Genomic DNA, 19,992 nt, shown 5'->3' on the forward strand with positions numbered 1-19,992 from the left:
GAAATCTAATATTCTAAAACACTAAAATTTTAGATTTATAAAACAATATATTCTAAAATTTTAAAAACTGGAATATAGAAAACCAGAAAATATAACATTCTTGAATCTAGAATTTAGAATTTAGAAAGTATGGAATTCTAAAATCAAAAATTTAGAATTTATGGTTACCAAGTTCTTTACGTTGAGAGAAAGTCATGTAAAATTAGATAAATTCAACAAATATTCCAAAAGAAAACTTGTGTTCAAGATTCGACATTTTAAAAATCATAATTATTTTTATTTAAATTCAAAATAATAAAAATTAAATAAATAAATAAAAATATCGTATATTAGTTTGAAAAATTAAAAATTAGAGAAAAATAATCAAAATGCTTTTACGACACTGGGTGATTAAAGCGACGATGCGTTTGATGGTGTGAGAAGAAAACCGGCATACCCCTCCAAAGTGCTCCCACCTGTTTGCTCCAGGTATGCAATGCAAAGCCATCACCTTACGACAAATATACTTCGACTCTTATGGTTCAGTAAACAGTTGGCTCTTACCTCTCGATGGTTAGACAAGTTTTATTTGCTGATTTCTACGAATATCTTTTCCTAATCTAAGGATTTTATAGTTTAAATAACACCATATAAAATTAGTCTGTGATTCAAAGAACTTAAGAAAATTCTGACTAACTGTGTCATCAACTAGATTTATTTGTTGATTTTAAATTAGTGTTTTTCATATCTCAAAAGAGTTTTCCATTGAGGCGTGTGACTATAAAATAGCAAACTATTCAGACACTGCGATACTTTCACTTCAGTGCTCATTCCATTCTCTTCAAGTCTCTATAAGCAACTAGTATAACCAATAGTGCGGTGTTGAGAGCAGAAAAATCTTTATGAAGGTCATACACTCTATAAGGAATATTTTTTTGTGAATTTTCAATTTATAAAGTTATTTTTGCAAGTGCTAACGAATTTTTCCATTATTGCTAAAGTTGATCTTTGTTAGTAGTTTCAAAAGCTCTTTAGAACTATCTAACGTATGTATGTCAGATAGCTCAAGTGATCTAGACTACGTCATAAAGAGATTAAAAACCAATATAAATCATATTAATGCATACCCCTTGACTGATAAAGATACACCGAAACCAAATAAGTGATTTGTAAAAACTGAAGTGCTTTGTTTAAAATATGATATATAATTAAAAAAAATTGATCAGAAAAATCTTTAAATTAACCCACCAACCCTTTTCCTAAAAATCAAAATGAAGAACCGAGACATCCAAAATACGGAAGATCAGCAAGATACAAAAACCACTTCTGAAAACCATGGATTATTTAAATTTGGTTTGTAGCAAAAAATATTCTTTCAATTCACTCAGATTTTAATCTTTGTTTCCCCCACTATAAATTCTTATTAATCGACAACTATTTTATAGCCCTAGGCGTTCGGCACTATCAATCAGGCTTGCTTTTCCTCCTTCTTCTTGTTGGATATGCTCTCCGTGTTAATATGTCCGTGGGTATCGTGGCAATGGTCGACAATACCAGCGCGAATCCCGATTTTGAGGTAATCTCATAGCAAAAATTCAAGATACTATCATTGAATGTTTTCCAAACATATTATTATATTTGTTTTTTTTGTGATGCAGGAGTACGATTGGAATGAACAGAAACAATCACTAATACTATCGAGCTTTTTTTGGGGCTATGTTCTTATTCAACTACCAGCTGGAACGTGGGCACGAAAATTTGGCGCCAAAATTCTACTAACCGTCAGTATGGGAGTTTGCTCCGTGTTAACTCTACTTACTCCAGTTGCAGCTAATTTAGGCGGATGGGTTGTAAGTATGATTGGAATGAGTTTTTGGGATTAACAGACGTGATTTTTTACTAGAGGTATGAATGTAATTAATAGATCAAAACAGCTTTAATCGGTCTTCTTTTCTTAGCTTTTTAAGGATATTAGAGCTGCATAGGGAGTACAGTAGACTTTCGCTTATCCTTGCATTTGGAACCAAAATGTCACCCGGATTATGGAATTGTTGATACACGTTAAAGTGTTTGAAATTCAGCGATTTATTTTAAGTTTGTGGAATGCATCCTAATCTGGCCAAATCAACATTCTCCCTGAATTCCAAAAAGTCCGTTCCAAAAAAAGTCGAATTGAGAAAAATTCTCAGCAGATTAGATCACATTTGCTTTTAACAAAAACTTCCAAACATTAAAATGTAACTGGCAACATCCAGATTATTTTACGACGCTCGGACACGGAGTAAACGGCTAAGCGAGAGTATACCGTACTTACAAAAAATGCATCTATCAATTTTGAAACCAAAAACTAGAGATTAGAAAATCAAATGTAATAACATCTCCTCTATAAGGCACACTACTCTATAACTGGGGTAATATACGGAGTAACATGATAGGGGGAAGTGGGGCACCTTTGAAAGTGGGGTACCTTTGAAATTGGGATTTTTAACCTATTTTTAAATAAAATTGAGCCTTTTCATGATATAACTTAGCTGCACAAACAGATTGAGAAGTTAATTTACATTATGATATAGCTCAGTTCCACTTAAAAATAGGAGAAAAATCCTAATTTCAAAACTGCCCCACTTTCAAAGGTGCCCCACTTCCCCCTACCTTCGGACAACTCAAGCTTCAGACTCAGTTTTCCCATGTTCTTAATGGATTTGCCCCATACTTCTCTTCAGAAAATGTTTTAGATAGCCTCAAGATTCCCAAGGTACCGTACTTTCTCTTAGAACCGAAATAGACTCAGGCTGATCATCGAGAATATTTAGCCTGTAAAATTAAGCGATAAAGATTTATCCCAAACTGTCATTTACTTAGGACTTAGGATCATCAATTAGAGGTCCTTTGCATAAATTTCCTTTACCTAATCCATTATTATTGAATTTTAAAATTTAAATACTCTCGAGGATCAGCCTGGGTCTATTTGGTCATTTAGAGGGCTATATCGCTTTGGGAAATTTTACATTTACATATATATAAAACTTATACACCCGGAAGAGTTTAGCTGTGAAGAAGTTCAATTAGACCCACTCAATTCAATAAGCAATGACCCTTTACTACTCTTGAATTTGTTCCAGAAACAAAATTTTGAATATTTAATCTGATCGAATGGATGTACTTTATGGTGCTATTCGTGCTATTCCAATAGAAAATGAATATGTGTTTTAACACTTTACTGTTCTTAAGTGTGTCTACGTAAACAATTTTCTTTTGTGTTGTTTACTGTCACGACTATATGGTGATTTTAATTAAAACACGATGACAACTTTGGAAACCAGTCAAAACAGGAACCAAACCAAAGAAAAGTCGATAATGCAGAAACATTTGAGAACAACAAAGTCCTAAAAAACGTGTTCATTTTCACTACCACTGAGAGAAATCCGAAAAAATTAAAATAACATTCCTGAAATGTTAATTTTACCCTGCAGTATTGATCCGAAATCGGTGTAAATATTATGCTTTTTAGGTGTATTAGGGGTTAAAGTTACCATTTTCATGTTAATTTTACCCTTTAAAAGGTGTAAAAAACGTTGATATATTTTTACACCTAAAAAGTTTTAAAGTTATGAGGAAAAAAAGTTAAACGCACCCCCGTTTTTTCTCAGTGTAGGATTACTATAAATCTGTATAAGCAAAAGTTAAGGACTTTTTCGAAGTACTAAAATGACACATTGAGTTCAGAGATCACGTGTTTCATCAAAATTTTCAAATATTCCTCAATACTTTACAAACCGTTTCTTGCTGAATTTTACAAGTCATACAAAAATAATTATTAACATTTAAGTGCAAAGAGAACGTAAAATAAACATTTCGGGAATGTTATTTTAACTTTTTCGGATTTCTCTCAGTCAGTGTAAGACAACACCTTTATATCAATAAAAAAACTCAACTTGAAATACTAATTTTATTTATTATTATTATTATAAGAAATAAAATAATTTAATATTTGAGAGCTTCTGTCTCAAACATCCAACTCCTCAATGCACCTTTAAAATCGCCAACGGGCAAAATAGGGGAAGGCTTTCAGGCTTTGCACATACTCTGGCTTTGAACATTTCATATTTTCCAAATATACCTTTAACGAATCTGACCTATTTGTTTAAGGAATTATAATTAAAGACTAGTTATTTAAATATATTTCTATAGAGGACAAATTCATCAAAGGAATATGGGAAAAATATAAAGTGTTCTAAGCCAGAGTGTGTGCAAAGCCCAAAAAAATGCATACGAGCACTTCGTGATTTTTCTTCATTAGTTCTCTCTATCTTTAGGGTCATCAGCAAATGATTCAGACTTTTAGAATCGAAATATTCTTAAAGTTGTTGTATTTCCCAATACCTTTCATTTCCATAGTAAATAGAGGTTCAAATTTTCTTAATAAGAATCGAAGTCATGGCCTCTAATTCTTTTTGCTATCTTTTAACCTAACGAACGGACGATCAAAAAGTCAATTCAGAGGCAATGCTTATTTTTTCAGAAGATAAGTACACTAGGATTTCAAAGAATCCTATTGAAAAGTTTTGTATTTTGTATGAGAAAAAACAACAAATTAAATTAGTATGCATCACTAATTTTTTTCATCTTACCAATATGAATTGTTTATTTGGTACGTTCACAAAATACTTTGAAATTCAGAGATCAGCACTTGTTCATAATTTCGATACTTTCTCCACAAATTCGCCAGTTAATTAATATCAAACGTCTAACTAATCTAAATTGCGGATGTTTCCAGGCTGTAGTGACTCTGCGGATATTGTTGGGAGTCAGTCAAGGGTTCATCTTCCCCTGTGTTCATACCCTTCTGGCTACGTGGGTTCCCCCATCGGAAAGATCAAGATTAGGTACATTCGTCTACGCTGGTTCTCCACTCGGTAACGTTCTCATGCTGGCCATTTCTGGACTTCTGGCATCTTCGTCCCTCGGCTGGCCAAGTATTTTCTACGCATCTGGAATCATCGGTGTTATCTGGACAGCTCTATTTTTCACATTTGGAAGCAATTCACCGGAAGTAGACGTTAGAATTACCCCCACAGAGCGGGAATTTATACAAGAATCACTTGGTCAAGAGACTGATACGGAGGAGATAAAGGTAATGTTATTATTTACACTATTGCAGAAAAAAAAATCATTGAAGCCTTATCTAATTGCAGAAGTTAACGACTCCATGGCGGAGGATTTTTACATCACTACCATTCATTTCCCTTATCGTGGCACATAGTGCTCAAAATTGGGGTTTCTGGACGCTATTAACTGAGATTCCGACATACATGAAGAATGTACTTGAGATGGACATTAAGAAAAATGCTCTCTTATCTGCCCTGCCCTATTTAGTAATGTGGTTGGGCAGTTTTGTTATGAGTCCCATTTCCGACTACCTCATCAATCGGGGCTATTTGTCTGTTGGTAATACGAGGAAGCTCTTCAATTCGATTGGACTCTACATTCCTATGTTTGCTCTCATTGGTCTTGGCTATGTTACCAAGGATCACACGGAAATTGCTGTATTCTTGCTGACATTTGGCGTAGGAATCAACAGTGGAACCTACGTTGGATTTATGGTAAACCCAATTAACATTTTCTAATACTAATAACGTAAAGCCTACGCTAGCTTTACGATAGTTGAACCATCATATACTAATAATCTCTAAGTTTTTCGAGACCGTTATTTTAGGACATAGAGTAATACGGGCTTCAGATCTAAGGCTTAGCTATATGACTAAGCCTTAGGTATAGCTTATGGATTAATTGAGGGGATTAAGGGAAAATGATCTATACACTGAGCGAAATCCGAAAAAGTTAAAATATCACTCCGGATATGATAATTTTACCCTGCAGTATTGATCCAAAATCGGTGTAAATATTATCATTTTTAGGTGTATTAGGGGTTAAAGTTACCCTTTTTCATGTTAATTTTACTCTTAATAAGGTGTAAAATCAACATTAAAAAATGTTGATATATTTTTACACCTAAAAATGTTAAATTTCTGAGGAAAAATGTTAATCGCACTCTCTATTTTTCTCAGTGTAGGAGAAGGCCTAGAGACTTCGCACATAGTTTGGCTTCGAACACTTAATCCCATATTCCTTTAATGAATCTGACCTAACTTTTTCTTCAGGAGACACATGATTTAAGACTAGCTACAAATTTATATTGCCATAAGTCTAATACATCAAAAAGAATATGAGAAAAATATGAAGTTTTCGAAGCCAAAGTGTGTACAAAACCTGAAAACCTTTCCCTATTAGATTTTTAAAAAATCAATAAAATTACTTGCTATTTAAGATTTCGAGATCTCAAGACATTCGGGAAGTAGAATAGGGGAAGTGAGCCTTCGAACAATCCGAGTTTTCTCTTTGTTTGAAAAGTGCTAGTTCCTCATTTCTTAGGCATTAGATAGATAATCATAAACCTCATCTTCACTGCAAAAATAAGCAACCTAGCCCTTCTTTCCTAGGTTCTAGAATCACAAATGCAAAAATGGCCTAAAATGGGAAATTTTGACGGCTCACATTTCGTGTGATTTCTCACAGTTAAATTGATTTTTATAAATAATCACTTACACCAATAGATAAAGGGTTAATCTGGATTGACATTTACGTAATATTTTTTGCATCGGAGGAAAATTATTTTCCGAGTGACGAAAAAATCCTAAATACTACACTGCGTATTGGTTCAACCACTGAAAGTGTTATGGTCCGCCAACTCATCAGGTAACTCCAGCAGCTTAAAATCACAACATAACTTTAAAGAGGAAAACAAAGGAAAGGGAGATGAAGAAAAGACAGCTGATAAATTTTTAGGGTTGTCACATTTGAAATTTTCACATTTCAGTCGATTTTTCGACATAAATTTGCAAGAAAAACAGTGCTTCAAGAAAACTGTTTTAGATACCTTCTTTTAGTGAAATAATGGTTTCCGTGGATTCGTGGAACTAGAATCTAATAATCGGTAAATAATTTTTAATTGTGAGCAAGAGTTATTCCAGGAAAAAATGCAATGACGAACCTGAACAACCCATCGTGCGAATCTTGCCTACACAGGCAAGGTTCGCACAAATCATCATACTTTTTTTTTTATTTTCCTGTCCAGGAAAAAAAAACAGATTTTACGGCAGTGAATGAAGCACGCATAGAAAGTTAAAAGACCACAGATTCTTTTGGTATAGCGCAATTGATTCTCCATTTTACCGTTCAGCCAGAAAAAAAATTGAATATTGACTTCCAAAAAGCGTGCGAACCATCCCTCACTTCCCCTAAACCTGTAAACTGACACCTGTTTAGGGCCCAAATTGAGTCAAGTTGATCATAGAGTAAAGGATTAGGTAAAGGAAATTTATGAAAAAAGTCTCTAAAAATTAATCCCTCAGTATATGACAATTTGGGATAAATCTTTACTGCCAAATTTGCCAAATTTTATAGTTTAAATATTCTCAAGGGTCAGCCTAAAGTGCTGGAGACGTATACGACTTAAGTTGAGGGACGGCTTTACCGGCTTAACTCTTTCGCGTCTTTAGGGTCATATATGACCCGGAGAAAAAAGTTTCTTTTTGGCTATTTACATTAATTGAAATCTATTTGGAGTCTTGAGAAAATGAGCCAAGAATCTTACATCCTTCTATTATGATGTCGTGCACGAACAGATAGATTTCAATTAATGTAAATACCCGAAAAAAAACTTTTTTCCCCGAGTCATGACATTACCCTAAAGACGCGAAAGAGTTAAATCTAATTACAATTAAAATAATGATTAGATTGAATTTACATCAGTTTCCCACTAAGCCGTCTCTCGACTTAAGTCGTAAGTCTGTCTAGGGCATAAGTGTATGTATATGGACCCTAAGAAATACCTTCTAATGTGATTTAAAACTCATTTAGAATTTCAGGTAATTTTTTCGTAAAAAGTTACATTTATTATTACGAACAATTTACTTCGAATTTCCCAAAAATCTTGAAAAAAAAATTTTCTTATGTTCTAATATTCGAATAACGTTATTTTCTGTTTTTTCGTATCTTTCTGTATTTCTGTAATTTTCGTTTAATAGGTAGAAAAATGATCTCAAGTATTTATGTAACCTATGTCACAAATGATAATTATCTTTTCTATTGTCTTCATCTACAGCTCAATCACATGGATTTGTCTCCGGTTTATGCTGGAACATTAATGGGCATTACGAATTTCTCAGCCAACATTATGTCCATTCTGGGTCCACTCTTCGTGGGACTGATAGTGTCCGATGCTGTAATATTAACCACAATTCCAATTCAAAATTTATTTCTCTTAAAAATCCTTTTTATTATCCAGACAAATCCAGTTGAATGGAGAGCTGTGTTCTTCGTTGCTGCTGCAATTTACTTCGTCGGAAATACGTTCTTCGTCATTTTCGGAAGTGGAGAAATTCAGCCATGGAACAATTCTTCGAAAAGAGATGGTGATGAGTTAGAATCCCGTAAGCTTTTACTTTCCCCAGACTGTGATGAATAAAATTATTTTTTAATAAACTAATGCATTTATTTCTTTTGATTTTTTTTCTTCAGATGACGCTGGCAAGTCAACCGAAACTGTGACAACGATTATTAAGTAAATAGTTTTTTTTATATACAAATGTAACGTATTGTATTCAAAAGTACCATATTAAACTTGTATTAGAAAAAAACTGTGTCTATAGTGGTGGAATACATGCTGTAAGGTTGAATGGGGCAAAAACGGGCAACAAAGTTTTTTAATACCGGTGTTCGATTAAAGTTCTAACTTATTTAAAAAAAAAAAACTTTTTTAACTCTTAAGTTTTGCATTCTTGTTCCTTTTAGCAATTTATTTTATAACTTTATGGTGTCTACACATTAAAAGCAATTTTCGTCAAAAATTGTCTTTTTAAAAAATTCTGACGTTTCTGCCTAGAGGAAATTTTCTTTAAAAGGGCATTATTTAAATAAATTTCTCATAGTGTGTAGAGGCCATTAGTGATAATATCTTTTTCTGTTAAACATTAAAAAAAAATTATATGACATTGCAGAGACTTCGACTTGCTTTATCATTTTCATGATTTAAGAAATAATGCTTCCTTTTTCACATTTTTGGCCAATTAAATCATTTAATGAGCACTTTTTCTCTCAAATTTGCATTCCTTTTCTAGTAAAGAAACGTCATAATTTTTTATGCAAAAACCGTCAATAAATTTATCTTTTGGTACGATAAATTTAAAATAAATGTACATACATATGTAAGTAATTATTTTCATACAGGGAGCAAGAGAAAAATTGTCGGTTTGTTTTTAATTAAAAAATGTTATTTTTTTTTAGTTTTTTTTTAATATTAATTATTATGAGATTGTAAAAAAAAACTTGTCTGAGTTATGGTGATATTCCAATAAAAATGAGAAAAATGGAAATATATTTCCTGTACAGTTTTTTAGCACTTTTTTATTGTTCTTAAATGCTTCTGCATTATCGACTTTCCTTTGTGTTGGTTCTTGTCTTAACTGTTTTTTTCAGTCTTCGGCACATTCTAAAATGGTTTTAAAACAACCAAACAGTCGTAACAGGAACCATTAAAGAAAAACTGATTATGTAGGGGAAAGTTAATGCCTTCGAATAATGTGAATTTCTTTTGCCTTTCCCAAGAGACTTGCACATAATTATCACGTAATTATCAATAATATTGATAACACTGTGCAACAATTGTGAACTTTTTTTTGTCCCTGGGTTCTCATGCTACTTTTTCTAATGCTAGGGTCAAATGATTTAAGAAAATACTTATCATTTTGATTTCATTTGGATTTTGCGCCTAGAATCTAGGCAAAACCGTTTTTGCCGTTTTTTGATACTTGGGTGCCTATACAGTGCTGTCTCTCTATATGCACACTCTCTATATGCACAGCTTTTGTGTTGGTTGCATTCAAAATAAATTTGTTTACATTTTGACAAAGTAATAAAGAAAATTATTTTCTTGGTAACTAATTTTTCTTGTTTTTAATTTTCTTAATTTTATTTTTCCTGTCTGATATTAAATTTAAAATAACACGGGAAATTCTAGAACAATAAAAAAATGATAATTTACTAAAATAAAGAAAAAAATCGTTGGGAATTTCAAAAAAAGTTGTGCATATTCAGAGAGAGAACTGTCAAAAAAAGTACCCAAACTGTGCATATAGAGAGACAGCACTGTATCTCCGATTCTGCTGAACCGATTTATTTCTCACTATGGAATAATTTGGTCTTCTTTACATGCCCGTTAAATCCTCTGAACAGATGAAGTTCATACAACTGACACCAGGAGCGCTGTAGTCTCAAATATGTCATAAAACATGGAAAAATCGAACAATTTAGCAACTTTGATCAAAAATATCTCGAAAACTAGGACTGTCCCTAACAATCAGTTTTGTGGGTTTGATAGAGAATTTAATCAGCTACATTTTCGTCTATGTACAACTTTTCTCTCAGATTGTTTTTTAACCTCGATATTGAGGTTCAAACGAAAAACGAGCACTCAGCCAACTAAATAAAACCTTCACAATTTCGAGTGTTATTGTTTTTTTTCCTCGCAATTAGGCAGTACAAGCTTTTATTATATTATTTAATACTTAAATATCGATATTATGGTGATTTTTACGACATTTTAAATTTCTAAATACAGTAGACTCTCTCTCAATCGGGAATATGGGGCAAAATGTCATCCGGTTTAGCGATAGAATTGAGCGTCAAAGCCTTTGTAAATTCCACAAAAAGCGCTCAATTATAAAAAAATCACGATAATATAGGAAGAACTACAGTGAATTTTAGCAAATTAGCTTCATAATTAAGCGTGAAAATTGTCAACAAAATTTGACGCCCGATTGAAAAAGAGCCGATTGAGTGAGAGTCTACTGTATTATTTTATTACTTGGAAACTTGTATAAAACTTTAACGTATGTGATATACATAAAGTAACAATTACAAGTTCAAAAACTTGTTTTAGATTTATTTCGACGAAAACCACGTAATTATGAGGTTAAAATTGTAGGATTGTAGATAAATGTAGAACAATTTTTTAAAGAATTATAAAAAGAAATTAATTTAGAAATGACGAGTTCATGTTGCAGGGTAACGGCAACATGAACTCGTCAATTTACATCACAGAGTGGCTCCAAAAACGCCTGTTGCCTCTGTACAGATGTCATGACATACCCCCGATCTTCGCTATCTGGTTAGATTTGGCGTCGTGCCATTACTCAAAAGCCACCAAAGAATAGTACGAGGAGAACGACGTTCGTTATGTACCCAAGGAGATGATTTCGCCAAACACTCCAAATCTCCGTCCAGTTGAAACATATTGGGGTATTATCAAATGCGATCTGAAGAAGGAGGCTAACTAAACGCATCGAGAACATCGAGGACTTCAAGAAAAAATGGAATGAAACAACCAAGAACCGCGGTGATGATCTTTTGCAGACCTTGATGGGAGTACTCAAGAAGAAGATTCGAGATTTCGCCAATCAAATACTTGAATAAAAAAAACTAATATACCTATCTAATAAATCTACAATGAACTAAAACTAAAGTTTCAACAAATATTTTTCTTTTTTTTTAAAAATATTAATGTAGACTTCATTTTTGAAGCATTATTCTTGGGAACAATTTTATCGTGGACAAGCTATATTAGTTTCTCAATCTGCTTGTGCAACTCAATTATATCATGATAAGGTGCAATTTTTTTTAGCAATGGGTGAAAAATACCAATTTTAGAGCTGCCCCCATTCAATGGTGCCCCACTTTCCCCTATCCAAAATTTTCCTAAACTTTTCCTTAACGGTTGAAATTTTTAAATTTTAGTTTCAGTCTTCAGCACATGGAGAAAGAAGTGCGCTGCCATCGATTGTTGCATGCAGCGCTTTCAGTGGCGGGGGAATGAAGACTCAGTGACGTCCGTGTTTGGGAGTTTTCTGGGGGCGAGAGTGTCGCGGTTTTCTTAGAGAAAAGTACTTTAAGCAGAAGAAAATCTGCAATGAGTGTGATTTAGAGTGAGTGGGGGTGTTTTTACATCCATTATGAGTGAAAATTGTGATCCAGATTGCTGGATATCGTGGAAAATTGTGTAATTGGAGTGACTCGAGAGGGCGGCCATTATAGTCTCTTGGTGTGTGAAGAAAAGTGTCATCAATTTTGGAAGTGTTGGAGAAAAGATGAAATCAGTGTTTTTAGCCAAATCACTTGGTTCTATGTCCTTCTGCAAGCAATCCTCCGTCCTGGTGGGTGGAAAAGCCGTGAAAATTGCAGTGCCAGTGATGGAAAAAGTGTTCTAGTTCGTGCTGGGGGCAAAATGAGTTCAATCGCAGTGATTTGTAAATTGTGAAGGTGAAGAAATTGTTACTCGGTCGTGAATTTGTGACAAGAGGGCAGAGTAGAATAATAATGTCGCGCAAATTTAACCGAGACATTTTGCCAAATTAGAGCACAACACACCTCCCATCGCCACCCCCCGCAAAGTTGCCGAGGAGGCCCCATCTATTGTCGCTGAACACACAGACACACCTCGGGAAGCTAATTAAATTAAATTGGACTCGCAGAGATATGAGTCAAGAGCGCCATGGCAGTCCAAAGAGTCGCAACAGCTCACCCAAAGTGGGGAGAAAGAGGCCCCAGTCCGTTCATTTGGCCAGAGTGCTCATTGCCGATGACCTGGAGCAGGACTCAATGAGTTCTGTGGGCAGTTCTGGGGCTACCAGTGGATCTGTCGGATCAGTACGGGAATTTGGGGCTGTGCCCAAGCAGCAGCAACCCCACCGAAAAACATCCTATCACCAGCATCCACAAATCAATCCACTCCGGAACAGTGGCAGTGGCTCAGGTATGACCCCTATTTCACCCCCTACAGAACCTTTCTTAATTGCATGACTCACCATTCCAATAAGAATTTGTGACAAAATGGGAATCCCTTCGCCGAATGCTCCAATTCTTCAATTGAATCTGGGGGTTACTTATTTCGCTCATGAGAAATTTTAGAAGTAGGGGAAGGCTAGGCTTCGCAAACACTCTGGGCTTCGAACACTTTATATTTTTCCTGTATTCCTTTAATGATTTTGACCCACAGCAACATAAATTTATTATAACTAGTCTTATGTTGCACATTTCTTGAAAAAAAAAACTTAGTTCAGAAGGGGAATTATGTATCTGTATGACAAAGTCATACAGTCAACTGTATGACAAAATTTTTTTTTAATGTGCCCGGGATAATTACACAAAAATGCGATTCATATCAATTACTAGGAGCTTTATAGAGCTACTTGCAATGACCATTCAGCAGTAAGTGATCTTTAAATGTTGTTCTGTATTCGATTTTATAAAGAAAATTTGACATATGATATTGTCATATTACAGAAATTCCCTCCAGATTTATTAAAGGAATATGGAAAAAATATGAAGTGTTCGAAACCAAAGTCTGTGCGAAGCATGAAAGCCTTCTGCTACAACTGTTTTTTTTTTTTTAATTAAAAAAAAGAGATGACCGATGCAGTCGGGTTCGGAATTTCAATACCTTTCCAAAAAACCAAATTTAACCAAATCGGGTGAAAAATTATCCTTCCAAAGTGGTTGACTTTGACCTTCAATATTTCAAAATAACGAATTTTCCGGTCATAAGTATGTTTAGGCGAAATGTTCGCCTGGACTAGCTCTAAAACATATCTAAAATTCATTGAGAAAGCTTGGGTCAATTTTGAGAAAAACCGAAAAATATGGTTTTTAGAAGAGGGGAAAAAGGGGAAAAACGTCTAGAGATATTGTTTTTTTATTGAGGGTCATCGAAGACCGGAAATCGACATCTCTTACAGTGTGACCTCTAGCTCGAGAACAAATTTAAGGTCAAGTAAAAAAATTTCCGATAAAAATTATTCAAAATCGGCACTTAACCGGTTCATTATCGATGAAGACCAATACAGGCGTATTCAGAATTTCAATACCTTTCCAAAAAATCCAAATTTAACCAAATCGGTTGAAAATTGGGCTCTCCAAAGTAGTTGACCTTTGGGCTTCAATAATTCAAAATGACGAATTTTCCGGTCATAAGTATGTTAGGGCGAAATATTCGCCTGGAATGCCTCTAAAACATATCCGAAATCCATTGAAAAAGCTTGGGCCAATTTTGAGAAAAACCAATAAAACATGGTTTTGGAGGGGATAGAGGGGGGATGGAGAGGAGTAAAAAAAAACGTCGAGATTTTGTTTTTTTTTATTGGGGGTCATCGAAGACTGGAAGTCGATAGCTCTTACCGTTTAAGCTCCAGAACTGTGACAAGTTGAAAAAAAGACGATTATATAACTGCTGTCTCTTTGAGTTCGAGCAGTAAAACTGAAACAGAAAAATTTACCATTTTTTATATTCTAAGCAAGCAAAATGTTATTTTTAAAATGTTTTTCAATATGTTACTTTTTTATTTTTTTTTATCTGAAAGTTTTCTTTTTCTACCTGGTTGGTAGATTTTCATTTGAAACAGTATTGAAGCTTTAAATATATCTGACAAAAAAACTAGAATAGAAATATAGTTAATGATAAAGTTTGGTTCTTCAGATATTCGTTAAATTTTGCAAAAATATTTTCCCATTTTTTCCAAAATATTTGACGACACTACAGCGCCTCTGGTATCGGTTTAACGAACTTTATTACTTCTAGTCTAGAATTTATCGACCAATCGAAGGTATAAATCTTTCTTTATTTGAAAAATTAAAGTGGTGCTGTAAAAAAGGAAAAATGATTTGCCTTAGAATACGGGCGCAAAAGCGAAATGAAACCGAAATGATTACTAATTTCATAACTCATTAGAACTAATCACTATAAAAAAAGGACTTAAACACAAAAAGACCTAAAACAGTTTCATGAATTTTATCAAAAAATAATTTTTAAAGCGCTTTATAAACCATAAACCATATCTCAGATGTTCAAATGATTCTTAACTTGATAGTTTTCGCTTTGTCAAATGAGGAGCTCAGAGCAAAAAAACTCTATTTTTGATAGGGAAATGCATATGACGTAATTAATATTCACTGATTACTTTTCAAAGCTACTGCAAAATCTTCTGCAACCATTTATAAATGACTCAAGAGATCGAAATTTAATCATCGATATATAAACGGTTTATTGCTGTCTCATAACCAATTAAAACTGATTCAAATTTATCAGGGATTTCAAGATTTTTCCAATAACGCAAAATTTACCTCATTTTTTCATAAAATACAATATCTAGAGCTTTTATTACTTTGCCCTTGAAAAACTGCTACTAGAAGCTATTCAATGATATTTTCATAATATGGATTATGGATGAAAATATTCTCCTAGATAGGTCGAAATAAAGCACTTAAGAATCGAAGTACTTTTTTGCAAAAGATTTTCTCCTCGAACTCCAAGAGAGAGCAGTTTTCACAATCGACTTTTTTTTTAAATTAAACTGAGCCTTATTATAAAGTAATTTAGCTTCTGAAAGCAATTATGTACCATAATCATTCATCAAAATCATTGTCAACCGTTTATCGGTTCGGATTCGATGATGAAGATGTTCGGGTTCGATTTCAAGGCAAGATCCTGAATTTAAATCAGCCAGCTTGTCCTAGGCCTGCTTCGAGGTCAAGGTCTCCTCACAATGGCTTACATAGCTTTTTTGAGGAGCCTTGCAATTATGAAACTCGTATTAAAAAGTGTCTTACTTCCCATTTGTATTTTTTCTAATATTTATAATTTATAAGTAGTATAAAAAAAATTAAAATTTGAATAAAACCGGATAAAAGTAATGCAATTGTAATTTGGCTAAAAATTATTTGTAGGCCTATAAGTAGTTCAAGTGTTCCAAGATCTCATCAAAAAAACTAAGTATGTGGATAACGGTTGATAAGTCTGGTCTGTTGAGCTCTTTTAACCTTTAACCTTAAAAATCTAGTTGATAATAATTTCTCATAATGAGTTAGGCCCATGTAAAGTCGAATGAGAGATGGAATAACCAGAATAGTTTGAGAACCAAGTCCTGGGTTTTGGACCAAGTGGTTGCTGACCGAAAACCTGGTTCTCAGAAAATTCTTTAGCTTTGAAAGCGTTTCTAGTGGATTCGCAAGTATTTTCCATAAGTCAGATGTTGGAATTTCGGTCGAAAAACTTTCTTGTTCTTCTTTATGTTTTTATTGGCCGACGTTTCGATCCTTGGTTGGGACCTTCTTCAGGGCCTACATACAATTTTAAACATGAATCTGACAGTTCCAAAAAACATAAAGAAGAACAAGAAAGTTTTTAGACCGAAATTCCAACATCTGACTCATATCATCCTAACGGTCGACCCTCAACATTGAAATTTTCCATAAGCTTCCATGGACTCCAAAATATTCCCCATAGGATTCTCGGCATCTTTAACATAAGTTATCGTGGAAGAATATCACATTCTCCTATGCAAGATTTTTCTTAGTTTTTTCTCTTTGATTTTTTGATGTTAATTGGCTTTATTGGCATTCTTTGTGTATTAAGCACCGGAGTAGAACTGATTTGACCCTAAAAACCCAAAATTCCCCTAAACCACTAATCATAAACTAAGAAAGCAAGGAAACTTTATGTAAGAATACTTTATCGGTTTATCTAAATTAACCCTGTAACACTTAAGAGTCACTCAAGGGTAGAATCATTTAGCATTTACTGCAACAATAATAATTTGATTTATTTAAAATTGCTTTAGTACCCTTAAGTGATCTTCAGACTAGAGGTTTACCCCAGTCAGTCTTCGATGGTCTCAAAAACCTGAATAGCAACCAATTTTATTGATTTTTAAGAATCCTAAATTAATTTTTTTTTCACAAAATCTTGACTGATAAGTAATTACAGTAGTTAAGCCGCATGACTAAGCCTTAGGTCTGAAGCCCGTTTTAGTCATAGCCTTACTGACATTTCTTCTGAAAGTTTGAACTCTATGAATTTTTAATTCGTTTCTGTATCAGATTTGTGTAAAGGTCAGAGTAAAAGTAGCAATTTTTTTTGTGCGATATATCCCATTTACAAAATTAAGAAAAATACACATTTAAAGTAATCTGAGTAAAGTAAATTTTACTATTTTATTTTACTGATAGGTATTTTACTTTGTATATTTTATTAAATATGTTTGAAAACATAACCTATTTAAACCGTTTCATAAACTGCTCAAAAGATTACCCAAAATAGCTTAGGAGTAATAAAATTGATTTTCTGATAACATTTAGTTACCGGTCATGAACCGGTTGAAAACCGATTGGAACTGGTTCACACTTATCACAAATTCCAAGACCTTTCCAACGAGCGCAAGCATGACCCCATTCGGCTGACAAATACCCTCTCTGGAGCCTTTTTGACCTTTTATCTTGAAAAACCATTATCAAGAATGATTCAACGATATTTTCGTATAAGGACGAAATGTCCGCCTAGGTAGCTTCCATTAGAAGCATATCCAAAACATATCATTTTCAATCATATCATAATCATTATCATATCAAAATCATATGATTTTTTAGGGAATAGGGAGGGGTAGGGGAAAAATTAAATTCTGATTTTATGCCCTCGCCACACGTTTTAGCGCGGTATAATTTCATAAAATCAAAATTTGGGGCCCTTTCTTAAAAGATTTGCATAAGTCTCACCTATTCTTTCACCTATTATTTCATCACTAATAAACTGGTGGGAGAGTTGTGGTGCAGAAACTACCCGAATGACTGCAATAAAGTAGTACCAGATGCAAATGTAATGAGCAAATTTTGCTCATTATTTGCTCATTAGTTATCAATCGTATTTATGCTATTTTAATCTATTTAAACCAATTTTTGTGACTCGAGTCTACTTTTTTATCACTAAATGAATCGATTTCTAAAAGTTCTTGAAGAAAATTGCACAATAGGGCATATATCAGCAACAATTGATGTGAATCACATGAAAATTTTCATGTGAAATTCTTTAGTGTGATACCACGGTAAATCTAATTTTGTCAATTTAATTGAACAATCATATTTAAATTTGGGCTAAGTGATTTTTTGATAAATATTTACAGAAGTTATTGAAATCAGTAGTAACCCTTCAGGATTTCTGTATCGTCATCACTTTTTTCTAAGCAATGATTGAGGAAAGTATTGTCTTAATGGATCTGGCACACCTTTTAGAAATCAGAATTTCATACAGTCGAAATTCATACCCCTTTCTTTCTCAGGCATTTTCCGTATATCTATGTCACTCTTACGGCCTCTTCTTCTTCTTTTACACATCACATCAAATTAAATTTACTTCAATCGAATTTTGAGTATGAAAGAAGAAGATAAGACATTTGCAAAAAATGTAAGAAGGAAAAGGATGTTAATTTTGATTTCATGAAATTTTCCCGATCTAAAAGGTGTGCCGGACCCATAATGCTTAAAATTGTATGAATTCGAGCACTCTGCGAATCCCTTTCGCCACTGTTTAGATGAGATCTAGGATGAAAGACACTCCCCCGCGGTATTTCACTCTATACCATAACTTGGCATCAAGCTCACTGATGTTGTACAAAATTATCGATTGGATAATTAGGATGGTAAAAATTCCCACCGGAAATTATCCGCGTGTCTGACACCTCTTCCCCCTCAGTGTACTCCTTTTGGTGATGCTGAAGCAGCAACAAAAGGTCACACGGTGGAATAATAAATTTTTAAATAATGCTTCGGGCTATTTTTGACACAAATCAATAAATAATTGCAAAAAACCTCAATATTTGATACAAGTGGGAGATTTTTTTTAATAGAAAAGAGAGTTTGATTTATTATTGCACTGATTGGCCGTGTTTTTTTCAACGGTCACATTGAGAGTTTACTAAATCAAATTTTAATGTGATTTAAGAAGACATTTTTATGGGAAATAATTGAATTTTAAGCGATTTCAATGGGTGGGTAAAAGTTTAGGGATACGCATAAATTTGGGTTATTTTGATTCTAAATTTCCCTTACGAAATATGCAGATGATCCCTTTCGAAATTCCCTGGAAAGCAGATTTTGAGAAAACTTTTACAAGAATCCAGTGTAATAAGTCTTTCTGGATTTGGTTGAAAATAATAAGATATCTTGTTAAAAATGAAAAGATTTTACATTTTTATTTTTACATACATATTAATCAACTTATTTTACAAAACTTTTACGAGATTGTTTGCAAGGCGCCTATTTTACAGCTCGAACTCAAGGAGAGAGTAATAATTTATTCACCAAAATACGGTTATCCCTTTTACAATTGTGAAAATAAAAAAAAAAGAAATGAAAATCAAAGAGAAAGAGTTAATAAATTCAGGAAGTAAAAAAAAGAATAGTGAAAACAAAAAAAAAACAAAGGAAAAAAATTCCAAGCTTCTCAGCCTTCAATTTAAAAAAAAAATCCGAATGGCAGCTTTTTCATTCGGAAGAGTCATTCGGAACACTATTAAAAGCAGTAACGCCCTTAACTAACAGAGTCCTGTAGAGACAGTCACTGTTCACTTTAGGGACCAGTAGTACCCGAACACTGGCCGAACCCGAACCCTGGTTATATAATTAGCTTTCTTTCCAACTTGTCACTGGTTTGAAGCTTAAACGGTAAAAGATATCAACTTTCAGTCTTCGGTGACCCCCAATTACAAAAAAATAACTTAAGACGTTTTTTTTTCCTTTTTCTCCTCACCGTGCACCATCCCCTACAAAACCTAGTTTTTTGGTTTACAGTAGACTCTCCCTCAATCGGCTCTTTTTCAATCGGGCAAAAAATTTTATTGACAATTTTTACGTTTAATTATAAAGCTAATTTGCTGAAATTCGCTGTAGTTCTTCCTGTTTTATCGTGTTTTTTTATAATTGAGCACTTTTTATGGAATTTACAAAAGCTTTGACGCCCAAATCTATCGATAAACCGGATGACATTTCGCCCCAAATGCCCATTTGAGAGAGAGTCTACTGTATTTCGAAAACGAAAGTGTAGATCTCTTTTATTTTCGAATATGTTTTAGAGGT

General features: G+C 33.6%; 2 protein-coding genes across 3 annotated transcripts in view; both read left to right on the top strand.

Annotated features, from left to right (window-relative positions):
* The first annotated feature begins 488 nt into the window (after window positions 1–488).
* Window positions 489–9,417, top strand: LOC129799596 (putative inorganic phosphate cotransporter). The gene is made up of 8 exons (XM_055843619.1): window positions 489–1,332; window positions 1,425–1,555; window positions 1,638–1,829; window positions 4,757–5,113; window positions 5,175–5,582; window positions 8,144–8,263; window positions 8,327–8,471; window positions 8,560–9,417. Exons 1-8 carry the CDS (start codon window positions 1,251–1,253, stop codon window positions 8,604–8,606), a joined length of 1,482 nt encoding a protein of 493 aa, XP_055699594.1. The 5' UTR covers window positions 489–1,250; the 3' UTR covers window positions 8,607–9,417.
* A 2,490-nt stretch (window positions 9,418–11,907) lies between these two features.
* LOC129799597 (microtubule-associated serine/threonine-protein kinase 3) overlaps window positions 11,908–19,992 on the top strand; it is a 28,363-nt gene continuing 20,278 nt past the window's right edge. For both annotated transcript variants that reach the window (XM_055843620.1, XM_055843621.1), the window contains exon 1: window positions 11,908–12,847. In XM_055843620.1, the coding sequence (XP_055699595.1) occupies window positions 12,571–12,847 (277 nt within the window). In that variant the 5' untranslated portion in view covers window positions 11,908–12,570. The remainder of the gene's footprint in view (window positions 12,848–19,992) is intronic.

The sequence above is a fragment of the Phlebotomus papatasi genome, chromosome 1, assembly GCF_024763615.1.
Source record: "Phlebotomus papatasi isolate M1 chromosome 1, Ppap_2.1, whole genome shotgun sequence".
Lineage (NCBI taxonomy): Eukaryota > Metazoa > Arthropoda > Insecta > Diptera > Psychodidae > Phlebotomus > Phlebotomus papatasi.

Bases quoted from the DNA above. Each gene is read 5' to 3' on its own strand.
- LOC129799596 (XM_055843619.1), top strand. From the start codon at position 1,251: ATGAAGAACCGAGACATCCAAAATACGGAAGATCAGCAAGATACAAAA. The intron at 1,333-1,424 runs GTTTGTAGCAAA...ACTATTTTATAG, and splicing joins CCATGGATTATTTAAATTTG to CCCTAGGCGTTCGGCACTAT. The intron at 5,114-5,174 runs GTAATGTTATTA...ATCTAATTGCAG, and splicing joins CTGATACGGAGGAGATAAAG to AAGTTAACGACTCCATGGCG.